Source organism: Plecotus auritus (assembly GCF_963455305.1).
Source record: "Plecotus auritus genome assembly, chromosome: 4".
In the NCBI taxonomy this organism is placed as follows: Eukaryota; Metazoa; Chordata; class Mammalia; order Chiroptera; family Vespertilionidae; genus Plecotus; species Plecotus auritus.
Genome location: NC_137775.1, coordinates 70555619 through 70570584, shown reverse-complemented (window position 1 = coordinate 70570584; position 14966 = coordinate 70555619). Strand labels below are relative to the sequence as shown.

At 40.9% G+C, this 14966-nt stretch overlaps 1 protein-coding gene across 3 annotated transcripts in view; it reads right to left on the bottom strand.

Annotated features, from left to right (window-relative positions):
• Window positions 1–14966, bottom strand: part of COL9A1 (collagen type IX alpha 1 chain) — a 170930-nt gene that overhangs the window by 63978 nt on the left and 91986 nt on the right. Inside the window, exons 6-10 of one of the 3 annotated variants that reach the window (XM_080665321.1) lie at window positions 7149–7232; window positions 6431–6451; window positions 4893–4967; window positions 4542–4577; window positions 4356–4418 (exon numbers count right to left, since the gene is read on the bottom strand). In XM_080665321.1, the coding sequence (XP_080521447.1) occupies window positions 4356–4418; window positions 4542–4577; window positions 4893–4967; window positions 6431–6451; window positions 7149–7232 (279 nt within the window). Of the gene's footprint in view, window positions 1–4355; window positions 4419–4541; window positions 4578–4892; window positions 4968–6430; window positions 6452–6522; window positions 6749–7148; window positions 7233–14966 lie in introns of those variants that run through there. The other 2 variants (XM_080665322.1, XM_080665323.1) reach the window with 2 other exon arrangements.

Below are 14966 nucleotides of genomic sequence, written 5' to 3'. Positions count from 1 at the left end.
CACACAAAGCCACTCCATCAACACAGGGAAGCAGCCAAAATGTGGAGACAAAGAAACATGTCATGAATGAAAGAAATGGAGGAAAGCAAACTACTGGACGACATAGAGTTCAGAACCACATTTATAAGGTTACTCAAGAATCTTCTAAAAACCCCTGAGGAACTTAGTGAGACCTTTAAGGATCTTAAGGAGAATGCCAAAAAAATGGAAAAGGACCAGTCAGAAATTAAGCATACACTGTCTAAAATAAAGAATATACAGAAACTCAACTGTAGTTCAATGTACCCCAAGAATCAAACCAAAAATCTGAAATATGAGGAAACAAAAAACACCCAACCAGAAAAACAAAAAGAAAAAAGAATCCAAAAATATGAAGATAGTGTAAGGAGCCTCTGGGACAACTTTAAGTGTACCAACATCTGAATTTTTGGGGTGCCAGAAGAAGAGAGAGAGTAAAATATTGAAAACCTATTAGAAGAAATAATGACAGAAAACTTTCCCCACCTGATGAAAGAAATAGACTTACAAGTTCAGGAAGCACACAGAACCCCATACAAGAGGAATCCAAAGAGGACCACACCAAGACACATCATAATTAAAAAGCCAAGGGCAAAAAACAAAGAGAGAATCTTGAAAGCAGCAAGAGAAAAACAGTTAGTTACTTACAAGGGAGTACCCATACGACTGTCAGCTGATTTCTCGGCAGAAACTATGCAGGCCAGAAGGGAGTGGCAAGAAATATTCAAAGTGATGAACAGCAAGAACCTACAACCAAGATTACTCTACCCAGCAAAACTATCATTCAGAGTTGAAGGTCAGATAAAGAGCTTCACAGACAAGAAAAAGCTAAAGGAGTTCATCACCACCAAACCAGGATTACATGAAATGCTGAAGGGTATTCTTTAAGAAGAGGAAGAAGAAGACAAAGGTAAAGATAAAAATTAAGAACAACTAAATGACATCAAATACATACCTACCAACAAGTGAATCTAAAAATCAAGTGAATAAAAAATCCTAAGAACAGATGGACTGGTGAATATAATAGAATCAGGGACATAGAAAGGGAGTGGACTGACAATTCTCAGGGGGAAGGGGGTGTGAGGGGTGCGGGAAGAGATTGGACAAAAATCTTACACCTATGGATGAAGACAGTGGCGGGGGGTAAGGGCATGAGGTGGGGTGGGGAATCAGGTGGAGGGGAGCTATGGGGGGAAAAAAAAGAGGAATACCTGTAATAATCTGAACAATAAAGATTTATTTTTTTAAAAAAGTTGTATACATTCAGAGTATGTTCTAACCTCTTTCCTGTAGAAAAGGGCATGGTTTAACTATAATTCCTATAATTAATTCTAATTATTCTTCTTCCTATCTTAGATGTATAAGAATAAATAAAATACTGTTTTACAGAGCTCACTGAGCATGTCACAGCAAATAGTGCCTATAAAAATGTCTCTAGCAAAATTAATTTCCTCCAGCATTCCAATGACTGAGGTCTGGAGACTCCAGGCATAACAGCTGCCATAACTTTTTATCTTTTCTGTCAAAAATCCACTTAATTTAGGGTAATTACCTTTAAACCATGTTCCTTTCAAATTCTTCCAAACATCATCTGGTAATGTTAACATGTGGTAATGTTAACTAAATGCAAAAAAAAAAAAAAAAAAAAAAAAAAAAAATACAGCTTTGCAATGAACCAAATAGCAGAAGACAGATTGGAGGTTTATGGTCCTACAACTACACTCAGGTTCACCTATCACGAAAACATTATTGAAGCTTTCCTACTTCCCTATGTCCAGGGAACAAACAGCAACACTCTGATCTAGTTATTGATATTTCTTTATTCTCAATGTCTATCCTGAATTTAGAGTAAAAGGCCTGTTTAAAATGTCAAATGAGACAAAGGGTGGAGTAAGAAAACTTTTTGGCTAAGAATCTTATAAGTCTCATGTGGCTCCATTTCAAAAAGTGGTAAATAAGAACCATAGAAATATTCATAAATAATTATAAAATATCAATTATAAATTATTTTTATTATCCACTGAATTATCCATATCATTTTTCATTAGTAATTCAGATTCTAAAAATTCACTGTTACTCTTTTTCTCTCTATTTTCTCTGATTATTCATCTATTTAAGAACCTCATTTGTATCTGAATAAAGCAAAACTATCTAGAAAGAAAGTCAGTCTAAAAATCAAGAAATCTGGTTTCTTTCTAAGCCACTAAAGAACTCTAGGTCCCTGAGGAACCTAGTCTCCTCATAATTATTCAGTTTCCTTATCTGTGGAGAATAATATTAGCCAAATCTGCTTTCCAGATTGTTGTAAGGTTAAAGGAAATAATGTTTGTGAGGGTGCTTGAGAAAAATGCAAATTAGTATAGTTAATATTTTGCTTAGTTCTAGGAAATGCCTAAAATACTGGCTCATAGATGGATTTCTTACTTTTTTCTCCTTCCTTTCTCTTTTTCTCTTGCTTTCCTTCTCTGTCCCAGGAGACTGACTCAATGCCCTCATCACACTCTCCCTGAGGGCCTTCCAGGATCAAAGTAAGGCACTCAGAAGCCTTCCTCTTACATTTTTAAACTTTGGAAATCTGTTTTGTTCTGTAGTATAGTACTGCAATTACAGACACAGAAAAAATTGTTATTGTTATTTACATTTACTTCTAAAGATTTTGAAACACTCCCATTTGTTTATCCAAAATGTCTATTAATGTAAGGAAATTATAAAGCAAAACTAGGTATTGTCTTTCCGACCTTATGGTAAAAAATAAAGAATTTGTTGAGCGTGCTACATAAGACCATAAAACTAAGACACAGAGAAGTCTAGCCCTCTGTCTGAGATTATTGCAACTCAATAGCAAGACAAGACTTTCAGGTGCTTCAACGACCACAAAAATGAATAATGATAATACTAACAGAAATAATAATAATAATAATTCAATCATAAAATTTCTTTTCACACAAAACAAAAGTCAAATCAAAGTTTAAAAAAATGCAGAAATAAAACCAACCTATATTGGTCTACTAGTTTTTTAGTGGTCTCATATTTATTAGACTTTTTTGTTATGAGAATGTTTCAAGTCATTCAGAGTATTTGTGTATTATACAAAAATTAATTTGTTATTCAGTTTGTATTCTCCAAATATTCATCCTTGGGGGCCTCACACACTATCACATTGCATACATACATAGAAAGTTCAAACTAGAGGCTTTGAAATGTAAAACAAAGTCTGTCTCCTAAAGCATAAATACCATAGACAAATGTCCTCATTATGATAATCTGGATAAAGAGAGCACATCTTACTAACTGTTGAAATCTTGCTATTTTGCTTTTCTCAAAATGAAGGATTTGTCTTAAACTCAAACATTCCTGGAGATTACAGTCATCGGTTTTCAGGTGCTTTCTGTGAGTCAGAAAAGTCTTTAGTTTTGGGAAACGACATAAAGTGATAAACTTGAAGGATAACTTGGATGCACCACTGTCTGTCCTCTGAGAAGAGATGCCATATCCTTCTCCACTGGGTGTCTCAATCACAAAGTCCAGGACTGGCCTGTACTGGGAACTCAGTCAGTATGAGCTGAGTGCCTAAAGACGGGAGAAGCTGAGAGTCCTGAAGTAATCTTTCTCGGAAGAAATATTATTCAGGGTTAGGGTCAGTATCTGAGTTTCCTGCAGATGGGGGGAGGGAGCGTGGAGATGAGTATATTGGGCAACAGTATGAGTATGCTGGTTCCTCTTCACGTGACCCTAGCCAGCTTATTTTTATCTAAGAAACCCCATTGGAAAGAGAGAAAACTAGTTTTAAATTTCCTATTCCATGTGTGCTGGCCATTGCCCTGCCCCTGCCCCACCCCCAGGCACCCCCACTCACTTCCGGCCCTCCCCTCAACCCCAGTTTCTTTTTTCTCTGCCCCTTTCCCTGCCTGAGGTTGTTTTTCTGAATTAATCTAGGGAATGGCAGTAAAAGGACAAGAGCAAAGACAGCGTGCTGCAAAGGCCCCGCAGAGACCAGTAGGCGTCCATCTCCCCCAGCACCCCTTGTGCCCCCAAGTGGGGCTGAGAGTGCAGAAGGTGAGCAGAGAACGGACTGTCTGAGGCAGGAACCCGGTACCATTGCTGTTTTCTGAAACAGAGAGCCTTGAGGTATGCGGGAGCTTCACCCTCGCAGGCCCCTTTGCAGAAAGCTGCTGCCTCCAAGTCAGCCAGGCAAATTCAGGGCCACGGCCCTGTTCCAACTTGGTCTACCGCCTCCCAGCACTACGTCTCTCCCTTCCTCCTTCCCTCCTCCAACCTCCCCTAGACACACACACACACACACACACACACACACACACACACACACGCCTACTCACGTCAGCGCCAGGCGTGCCAGGCTTGCCAGAAGCTCCCGGTTTCCCAGGTTCTCCAGGAGGACCCTGAGTAGGGGGAGGGGGAGGCAGGGAGAGAAAAAGGTGCAACGTTGAGACCCTTTGGACGCATGTGGCTGCAAACCACATCTAAAGGAACCAAGTGGAGTGCAAACGCGCTGATCAACTTACCGGGGGGCCTGGGGGACCCTTTGGACCTCGGTCACCCTGGGGGGGAGGAGAGAAGGAAAGAGCAGTCACTGAGATGCTGGGGACCCTCTGAGAGACTCCCACCATGTTCACCACACAGATGGGAACAGAAACAAGGTAAATGATGGAGGTTCATGACCACTGGAGACAACTGCCTCCTCCCTCTGAAAATCCCGAGTCTTCTAAGATCCAACCCCCAACTGTCACCCATGTCCAATCCCGCCTTTGGGTTGGGGGGTAACTTGCCCCCTCAAAAAACAACCTCGGTGCCGCTGGAGAAAGGGTAGGAAAGGGCAGGACTGGAAGACAGAGGGGCTGGAGATAGAAACTTACGTCGATGCCATCGATGCCAGGAACTCCAGGGGGGCCCGGAGGCCCCGGGGGACCCTGTTCGCCTGGGGGACCTCTCTGACAAAAACAGCATACACGGGTTAGTGGAACACATTGGGCAACAAGGAGAAACTGGGCGCGATGTCTGAGGCCCCCACCTCCGCAGGGCAAGGACACCCCCCGTAAGGAGGCCGGGTTTTTAAACCCAAAAGAACAAAATGTATCAAACTTCCAAGCTGCGCAGGCTGCGTGGGCTCTGCCACATTCTGAACAAGGCTGAACGGTGGGGCTGGAGCAGCATCTCAGCCCCCAAAGTGTGGAGAGGGGTCCTAGGGCCTCACCTCTACAAAGTGCACTAAACCAAAAGGGGGTCGGGAGGGAAGGAGGGAGGGCCTGATGCCTTCCCCCCCCCCCCCTTTAAGGCATTCAATCATGAAAACGGTGGTCACTGGATACCTTGATTGAATCACTAACTGTAAGTCAGTGTTTTGGCTAAAATGGAACAGCTAAGACTGGAGGTACTCTCTATCAGATGGATTGCAATATCGTTTTGTAAATCTCTCTAGTCCAGTAGAAATCTGAGAGCAATACTCTTGAGGAAAAGATTGGGGATTAGTAAGGCAGAAGGTCCCTGCAACCCAGCGAGCGCCTGGCCTCATTTCAGATTCACCTGCAGGGACGCTCTCTTGCATGAGGTCTTTGCACCTTGCTTCAAAACGACACCAAATTTCAGACTGACCCTAAGGAGTGACCCGTCTTATCGCTTGCAAGCAGCTAAGCTTGGACGGAGCTGGAGGGACTGGTGGGGTCTGAAATAGTGTGAGCATGTTGCTTGGGGAATGTGGGGGACGTTTCCACCCTTCTAAATTAAAAAAAAAAAGAAAAAGAAAAAAGCTTCTTTCATCAAGGAAAACTTTGTTTTTCTAAACTCCAATGAGCAGACAGGTTACAAAGGGGTCTTTGTAAGTGAAACCTCAAACCTCGGCTGGACTCCTCCGCCCCCGGCGCGGGAGGGAGGCGACGCCGCCGGTGCCTTTGGGAAGTTGCTGAAATGTTTATGGGCGCCAAGGCTGCCCAGTGCCAATCCCCGGGCCACGGGCACCACTAGCAGGACGCACGGTTTAGAGCTGCCACCCGAGGCTGGAGGAGCGGGAGAGGGAGGTGTAGGGGCGCTGGCCTGAATTCTCGCCCGCCTTCCCCGGCTCGCTTTTGGCTGTGTCCAGGAGAGGGAGGGGAGGGGAGGTAAGAGGAAACCAAGCTAAAAATTAAAGCCGAGTCTGCATTCACCGAGGGCCTTTAGGGTCTGAGCCCGCAGCGTTGGGTCCCAAGTGGGAAGAGGTGTCCTTTCCCCGGACAGATGGGTCATCTGGGGTCCCCGATTCCCATGGTTCTTGCTGCAGGTGCTCCGGGCTGAAGGTAGGGCGTGCCACCCTCAGCCCTGGAGATGCTCCGAGCCTTCCCTACCGCTCCCTCAACAGCTGCGCCCCCGCCTTTCCCCGTGTGCGCTGGAAAAATGCAAACACGTTTCGCCCCCAGCTTACCTGATCGGGAGCCTGGCTGGGCTGGTGGAGAAAAAGATGGGGAGAACGTGAGAAGGCGCTCCACCCCCGCCCCAAACTCTTGCACAACTTACTTGAGCCGCGCATAAGCAGAGCCCTGACAGCAGCAGTCGCAGCCCTAGGGCCCCCTGGTCCCGCGCCGTCCATGCCATGCCCACCACCCTCTACTAATCCCGGGGACCGATTCTGCCTCCGCCACGCACACAAAGCGGTACTTCTTCCCCGCAAAAAGCGCCCCCGGGATTAGTGGTTGCAAAGGTGCCTGGGTGGGGGAGGCGTACGTTCCTCCTGTTTATGAATGGCCCTGGAGAGGGTCCTGGGGATTGGAGGAGAGCTTGCAGCCCGGAGGACGGATAAAATGACAACAGTCCCCTTAACCCTTTCCCCAACCACACAGGCTCTGCCTCCGCCCACCCGTCCCACTGCTGCCACTGGCTGTCCTCGGAGCCTCCTCAGGTGGCCTGTGCGCCTTGGTGGGCGGCGAGTAGACCAGCTTTCTTGGTCCGGAGCGTTTTGGAAGGGAGTAAGAGACCAAAGGTAGAATCAGATATCTCTGGGTGGTTTCTACCCTCCAGGCTGTGCTTCCTTAATATCTATCCAATGGGTACAGCAAAGCCCAGACTCTTTGGAGAAAGAGTATGGGAAGCAGGATGGAGAAGAATCAGCTGGATGGAAGGGGCAGACGGTCAAGGGGACTCACCGTTATCCTGGCTGGCAGCTCATGGCAAGTTTCTCTGCTGGGTCGAAGTGGGTCACAATGGATCAGCATCCATTGAAGTTCAAACTGGACAAAGACAGCAGACAGTCAGTTCGGGTTCTTTTGGAGGACAGAAACAGGTCATTTAAGAGAGAGGTGAGTTGGTAAGTGTGGTCCAATTGCTAAGTGACTGGGGACCAACTTGAACTGGTTGATCTCAGTGCACCAGGACTTTCATTGACCCTTGAATATAAATTTCCAATGGAAATGGGCTGGAATCCCAAGTTTCTCTGATCATTGGATGCAGATGTCTTTAGCTCTGCATTACTCCAACATAGCCTAGGCAGGAAACTGATTGCTGGGCACTGCTTTTCTATTTCTGTCCTCACCACAACCCCCAAGAAGTCCATTCTATTAAAATGAGACTGGAGAGAACAAAGAAATGTCCTAGTCACAAGCCAGTAAGAGTTAGAGGCTGAATTGGAACCCAGGCCTACTGAACTCCACAGAGAACATATGTGCTAAGAGTTCATATGGGAGAAGATTAAGGACAGGCAGCCAAAGAGGTGGCACCCAGGAATAAAGTCGAGGAAAGAAAATCTGATCCTGGAAGAAATATGCATGCTAGAGAAGACATTCTCCATGGAGTGGTCACAGCTTGAAATAAAAATAGGAAAGACTGGAAATGAGAGGGAAATCTAGGACTCAGGGGGAAAACAAGATAATAAAAAAAATATTTAGATTTGGTATAATTTTATTCATTGGTTGCAGAGATATAAAATTCTAAGCACTTGAAATCCAACTTCTTACATTGCATCAGGTGCTGAAGGAGAAAAAAGAGTGGACTAGAAAAGTTACAGGCCAAAGGAAGAGTGGCCAGGTCTGAACCTAAGCGCTTCAGGAGACAAGGGCGGGGGAAACAACAAAACAAAACACACAGAGATGTATTCCACAAGGAGCATGCCGCTATGTGCCTTGCTGGCCCCTCTTAAATTGAGAACGTTCGCTGCTAGGCATTTCAAGTCAGACCCATATTTCTTGGTCAGTTGATTCTTCTGGCATTATATGAATGTCTAGTTAAGTGTCCAGGTCCCAAATCTAAACATTATTTCTTTTTTTAATCAAACAATGAATTGTACTCCATCCCACCTGTCAAATTGACTCTAGATCTGCTGGATCTAGAGTTAACTTGGATACATTTTTTTTCCACTGTTATGGAATCATCCAGAGTTGAAGTTTCTGGATGGGAGATCAAAATTGGAGAGGATGAAGGATGAAGTCTTTCCCTTCTGCCCACAATGAATAGAAAGTTCAACAAATGAAGTTTTCTCTTATAAAAGGTTAAAATAAGACATTAAACTTCCACATTCCTGCATTGATGCCTCTTCTTACATGATTCTAAGTATCCTAGAGTCCTCTTTCTCCATTATTCTTGTTTCTCTCAACCTTACCATGCCTTTTCTCCAGAAAATGTGGACATCTGGGAAAATGAGTTAAGTAGGATGAAAAGAAAGTGAGCCACTAAATCAAGACATACCCTAAGATGGAAATTTATCTGTGGATTGTATGACAATTATCTGTTTCTTCATGGTTTGAATTATTTAATAATATTATACTGACATCCTTCAAAAGAACTGCTTTCCAAAGACATAATGCCTTGCCGGTAAGGAAATTACTTGTATCAAACACTATTTTTATTGGAATACTTTTGTTTGTATGGAAGAGATTTTATTTTGTTTTGTTCTAAATTGCAGTGGGAATTTAAAAGATAAAAGTATGGAACAACCTTTTCCTAAATGAATACTAATTGCCTGGCAGGGCCTCAAACAACTCTTTGAAGCAGATCACACCTGGGGTGAAGTGGATCAGGGAGGTTAAATCATTTGCCACAGGTCACACAGCTAGTAAAAGGCAGAGCTAGCATTCCAAATGTGCCTGACTCTAAAATGAGAGTTTTCTCTACTGCCCTACGCAGCCTCCCCAAATAATACAGAATGAGTTATAATTTTATAAGGAGGTAACCAAGGCATATGGTAGCTGAATATTTGTATTCATTAAAGATGAATAGAAAAGAATTATTTATAAATTAAAACTATGTAAGCTAGTTTCCAACATCTGCTAGAAAACTTCAGAACTAGGCTAAGAAACTTTCATAAGAATTCAAAACTTTTCCTATTTGCATGCTTGTTACAGAAATATATCCAGAAGCAAAATTTCTAGTGTTCTTCTAAAAACTGACAGCTATGCTGAAACCGGTTTGGCTCAGTGGATAGAGCGTCGGCCTGCAGACTGAAGGGTCCCGGGTTCGATTCCGGTCAAGGGCATGTATCTTGGTTGCGGGCACATCCCAAGTGGGAGGTGTGCAGGAGGCAGCTGATCGATGTTTCTCTCTCATCGATGTTTCTAGCTCTCTATCCCACTCCCTTCCTCTGTAAAATATCAATAAAATATATTTTAAAATAAATAAATAAATAAATAAATAAAATAAAAACTGACAGCTATTTCTATATGCAGTTTCATATTAATGTGTAAAATGAAATATCATATAGGAAAAATAATTATAATTTTTACTCAGTGACCAGATAAAAATATTACCAGAATAAAAATATATATATTTCCACTCCCTACCTATCAAAATAAGAGAGGCCATTTATCATTTTATTCACTAAGTCCTTTGTGAATTGGTAACTCAGACTTAGAATGGAGAGTGTGTGTATAATACTTTAATTCTCAAAAATAATTTATACCTCAATCACCTTGAGAAGCTTTAATTATACTTATTGCAAATGCAAAATGATTCATTAAGCTGTTTTCTCAAAAAATGTAATTCTCTCTGGATAAATTGGCACACCTGTTTAAATATGTGAGATGCAATTGTGGCACAGGATAATGGGGGAATGAAATGTAATTCATCTGTGAATACAGGCTGGGTTGTTCAGAGTGGGACATAGATCAGAAGTTTCTGAACACATCTGTGCATCCACATAAACACCACCTACGTACTAATAATCATCTCTACAACAATCATTTTTTGGCATGCAATATGAATTCTAATTTGCATGTTAATTATTTTGAAGGAAGATTGGCAGAGTTCCTTGTTAAAAGTCACTTTCATTATACATCTAAAATGCTGATTTCCACACGTTTCTCATTTTCATACCTGGAATCATTCTTCTCTTTGAATGCACAATGACAAAATATATCTGACAAATATTTTAATTTAGCCCTTCAGGCAACATATTTTAAGCACCAATATAAGCCAGGCACAAAGGAAACATTCCAGAGAAACCAGACATATTCTCCCCACCCCCACAAGGAGTTTACAGTTTGTAAGATTTGAAAAATCCAAGCAAAGAAATTTTAAAAGATGTTTTTTTAAAAAATGTGTTCAATAGAACATAAAATGCCCTAAAACAGTCCATCCTTCTCAACATGAAATACTTTGCCTTGTTTCAGGGACTTGTGTGAGTGTAAGGTGCCTTATATATGCCCAGCTTGGCATTATCCAATTATTTTTTTTAGGAAACTAAGGTATAATTTCAGCCCCTAAGACAAAGTAGTGTCCAGCTGACAATTCATTAAAGCAAGTAATTCTGGCCCCAACTCTCTACTCTTTTAATAGGACGAGTGATTTCTACTTACTTTGCTAGATTGTTGAGAAAAATTAATAAGGTATTTAATTCCTTCATAAGAACTAAACAAAAACTAATAGCAGACAACTACCTTTTCCTCCTGAGAGAATTCTATTGACAGACTATGGAACTTCACTCAATATTAATGAGAATGACACAAAGCTTGGGTGTTGTTGTTTTTTGCAAACTGAATTATGATTAAATTTTGCAAGTATAAAATACCTAAAAACTAGCTCTTCAAATATTTTTTTAACCAGAAAGATGTTTCATTAAGCCTTGGTCTACTCAGTGGCAACATATATTTGAAGAAATACTTGAATTCTTATACTTGATCTCATCCTTCTTTTCAGTTTATGTCAAAATGTTGGTTTCTACCATCATAAGGGACCTCCTTCAAGTGAAGCTTCCTGGTTACTGAGCAGGAGGCTCTCAGCTGCCTTGAAATGAGAAATTTCCCCAACTCTAGGTAGACTAGGCCATGCAGTTTCACACACAGTGCCAGGAATTGTAGTTAAAAATGAGTAGGTGACAATCATCTGAATCATACCAAAGGCAGAGGCAGAATGATGAAGGGAAAGAGAACAGATGACTTGAAGGTAGCAGACCTGGAATGTAGTAATTTATTCATTTTTTGTCAACATATCTTTATGTAATACATTCGTGTACTTTGATATCAATACTATGGAAGACACAAAAATATTTAGTATATAGGCCAGTATTTAAGCCAAAAAAAAATGTTTTTGACAATAAATACTATTGCAGTTGACATGTGATATCAACAAGGGGATCATATAGCATGTCATATATGAGTAGGGCCCAGAAACAACTGAGATTTTCATAAGCAAAGATGAGAAGGGTAACAAAGTTCTGAAGAGAGGTGACACTAACAAGGCACCAGGGTGGAAAGTGATGCAGAAAAGAGATCAAATTTGCTGTTGCAAAGAGTAGACAGATTTTTGCCCCTTGAATTCTAAGCTAAGGAATTTTAACGTTGTTGCGTAGCTGATTATTGGATGTCTATTAAAATTTGTCTGCAACAGAGATAAGGATGGGGAAAGGCGGCCTAATTGAAAAGGGCATTTCAAGGAGATTCATGCAGTAATAAGTACCTGATCCTTTGAGGCAGAAGAAGGCTGCTCTAGTATAGCATCAAGAAGTGTTATCCTCTGAACTATGCTGAGGCATCCTGAGTTATTTGCCCACTTAAAAAACAACAACAACAACAAAAACACCCTCCCTCATGCCACATCCCTCTTCAGCTGCCATCTGTTTTCTGCTCCTCTTCATACAAAATTCAAAAGAGTTGTCTATATCCATTGACTCCAATTCCTTTCCCTTCCATTCTCTCTTGAATTCTTTCCAACTCAGCTTTTCCTCCCATTACTCTAATTGGTCTTTTCTCAAATTTACCCTCATTGGTTCCTAAATCCAATGATCCACTCTTAGCCCTCATCTTACTTGATCCATGTACAACATTTGAGTGGGTTGACCATTCCATCCTCCTTGAAATACTACTTTCCCTTGACTTTCAGGGAACCATAATCTGCTAGTTCTCTCCTATATCATAGGCTGCTTTCCTTAGTCTCTGGATGAATCTTCCTCATCTCAGCAAGTTCTATATGTTGGCTGTTTCAGAGTTCAATGCAAGACTTTTCTATCACACTCATCTCTCAGTAATTTAATCTTGTTCCATAGCTTTTAATACCATATGCATGTTGACAAGTCCCAGAGTTCTATTCCCAGCAGGACCTATCACTTGAACTCCAGAAGAACATATCAAACTGCCTGCTCAGTATCCTCACTTAGATGTCTAAAATTGTGATCAACTTAGATGTTCCAAACTAACTCCTAATATTCTCATTGATGCCTGCTGTCACCACAGCCTTTCCCATCTCAGGAAATGACAACTCTGTATTTGTAATGAGTCATGCCAAAAATATGTCATCCTTGATTCTGCTCTCTTATACTTCAAATCCTGTTTTCTTTACCCTCAAAATATATCAGCATCTGCCCATTGTGCACCACATCCACCACTACCACCCTCTTCTCTTAAGGATCCCTTAAATATTCTGTACTTCTCTCCCCCTACAGTATATTGTCAAATAGCAACCAAAAAGATGCTTTTTATAACTGAGAACATCCTGATTATCTCCAAAACCATCTGATAGCTTCCCATCTTACACAGAAGGAGATCCAAAATACTAACACAATATTCCCATCCTCACTCTATCTTGTTACCTCATTGCCTACTTCTCTCAGTCTCATTCTAGCCACAATGGTCTCCATGCTGTCCTCAAACATAACAGACAGCTCGAACACCAGTTTCTTTTCACTCTATGTTCCCTACTCCTTGAATTCTCCTTTCTGAGATATCCACATGCTAATTCCCTTAACTCTTTCAGTTTTCTCCTAAAGAATGTTTTTCTCAATAAGGCCCTCTCTCCAGGCACAATTTCCTGCTTCATTTTTCTCCATAGCATTTGTGACCACCTGGCATACTATACATTTACTCATTTATTCATTTGTGTCCATCTCTTTTCCCCAGAATGAATGTAAACTCCATTTGAGCTTTAGTTTCTGTCTATAACTTAGCAGATATTTAATAAATAGTTGTTTAGTGTTGATAAATGAATGCATAGCAGTGGATAAGAAATATAGTGAAAAAAGAATTAATAGTATTTTTCCTCTGGTTTGATTAAGAGTTGGGGCAAGCCCCCTCCCCTGCCTGGGTTTCAATTTCTCACCTGTAAACTGAGAGGTTTGGATTAGACACACTCAGTTTCCTCCAGCTGTGAGAGCCCATGATTCTATTGACACCAACACGTTGTAACCAAAGCCACTAACCATGCAGAAATCAACATGAAGAGAAGGAAAACCACCACTGATTTAACTTCTTGCCTTCTAGCCACCCAATCTACCTAACAAAGATATCTTTATGCCCTTAGTCCACACACATCTTAATAGAAATAAAAAAACTAACAGCACTGATTTTTTTTTTAAATTGCAACAGTATGGGCACAGCTAAGGCCAATAAAAATTTTTACTGTTTTCAATTTTCCATTAAAAACAAGTTTGACCATCATTTCCTTTTTATTCTAGTTATCTGTAGTCCTTTCCCCCAATCAGGCTTCTCCTATGTTGGCATCTCTTTTACTGTGTGTTCTTCCCCTTTCATTGCCACCTAGTGGAAAATCCAGCTGATGTTGTTAGTACAGTCTGCAATGCAGCAGGCTAGGTTTTATCTCCAAAAAAAATTGTTTTGACAGTCAGCATTCAAAAGTATTCCAATCAAGTCTCATCAAAGTGTTTTAAAAAGTATTTTCTATGAATATGGTTCAAATAACATTGCCATTTCTTTTGTATTTATTTATTACTTCCAAGTGAAAGCATATTTGTAAAAGGTGTACTTGTCAAAAACAATTTCATAAGCCAACTTAATAATTTAGATACTATGCTTAGTAGGTATTATGCACTTCCTAAATCACTAATAACTTTCCTACAATGTTTCTGAAATACCAGAAACAATATTAATCACAACTTCATAACTGATTTTTCCATGTTATCATCTATGACACTTGCCCTGTTTTTACATTTGGAGGTTAGTATGATTTAATTCTATGGAGTAGAGAAAAGGACAGATAGCTCCTCCATCAACAGTTTTTTGGGTGGGTTTTTTTATTTTATTCTTTCTATTTACTTTCATATTTTCTCTTAATTTAACAAAAAAAATGGAGTGACACATTTGAAATATACTTTTAAAAAGCACTTATCTGTCTGATTAACCCTGTTCCACATTGTTTTATTTGGAATATGCACAGGATTTGTAATGCCACATAAACTTTTATCCTCCCTCAAACAAGCCCAAACCCCCAGTGCACATCCCTGAAAAGGAAAAAAGGCTAACTTTGTTTTCTAATAGAGCTGTACCAAATAACTCTCCCAGGCAATCATGCTGACAACAAACAATAAAGAACCTGTCATAAAGTAACATGTTCTTTATGATATGCTGCCAGGAAACTGAGCTTTGCAGTGGGATAAATGGCACCATCCTAAAATATGTGCACAACGGAGAATAGGAAATATGGGATTTATTGCTTTAAAATAAAACTAACAATGTCTTACAGCAGTACATTGGGAAAAAATATAAAATGCTCTGAAGTCACTAAATAACCATGAAGGATGAGAAGGT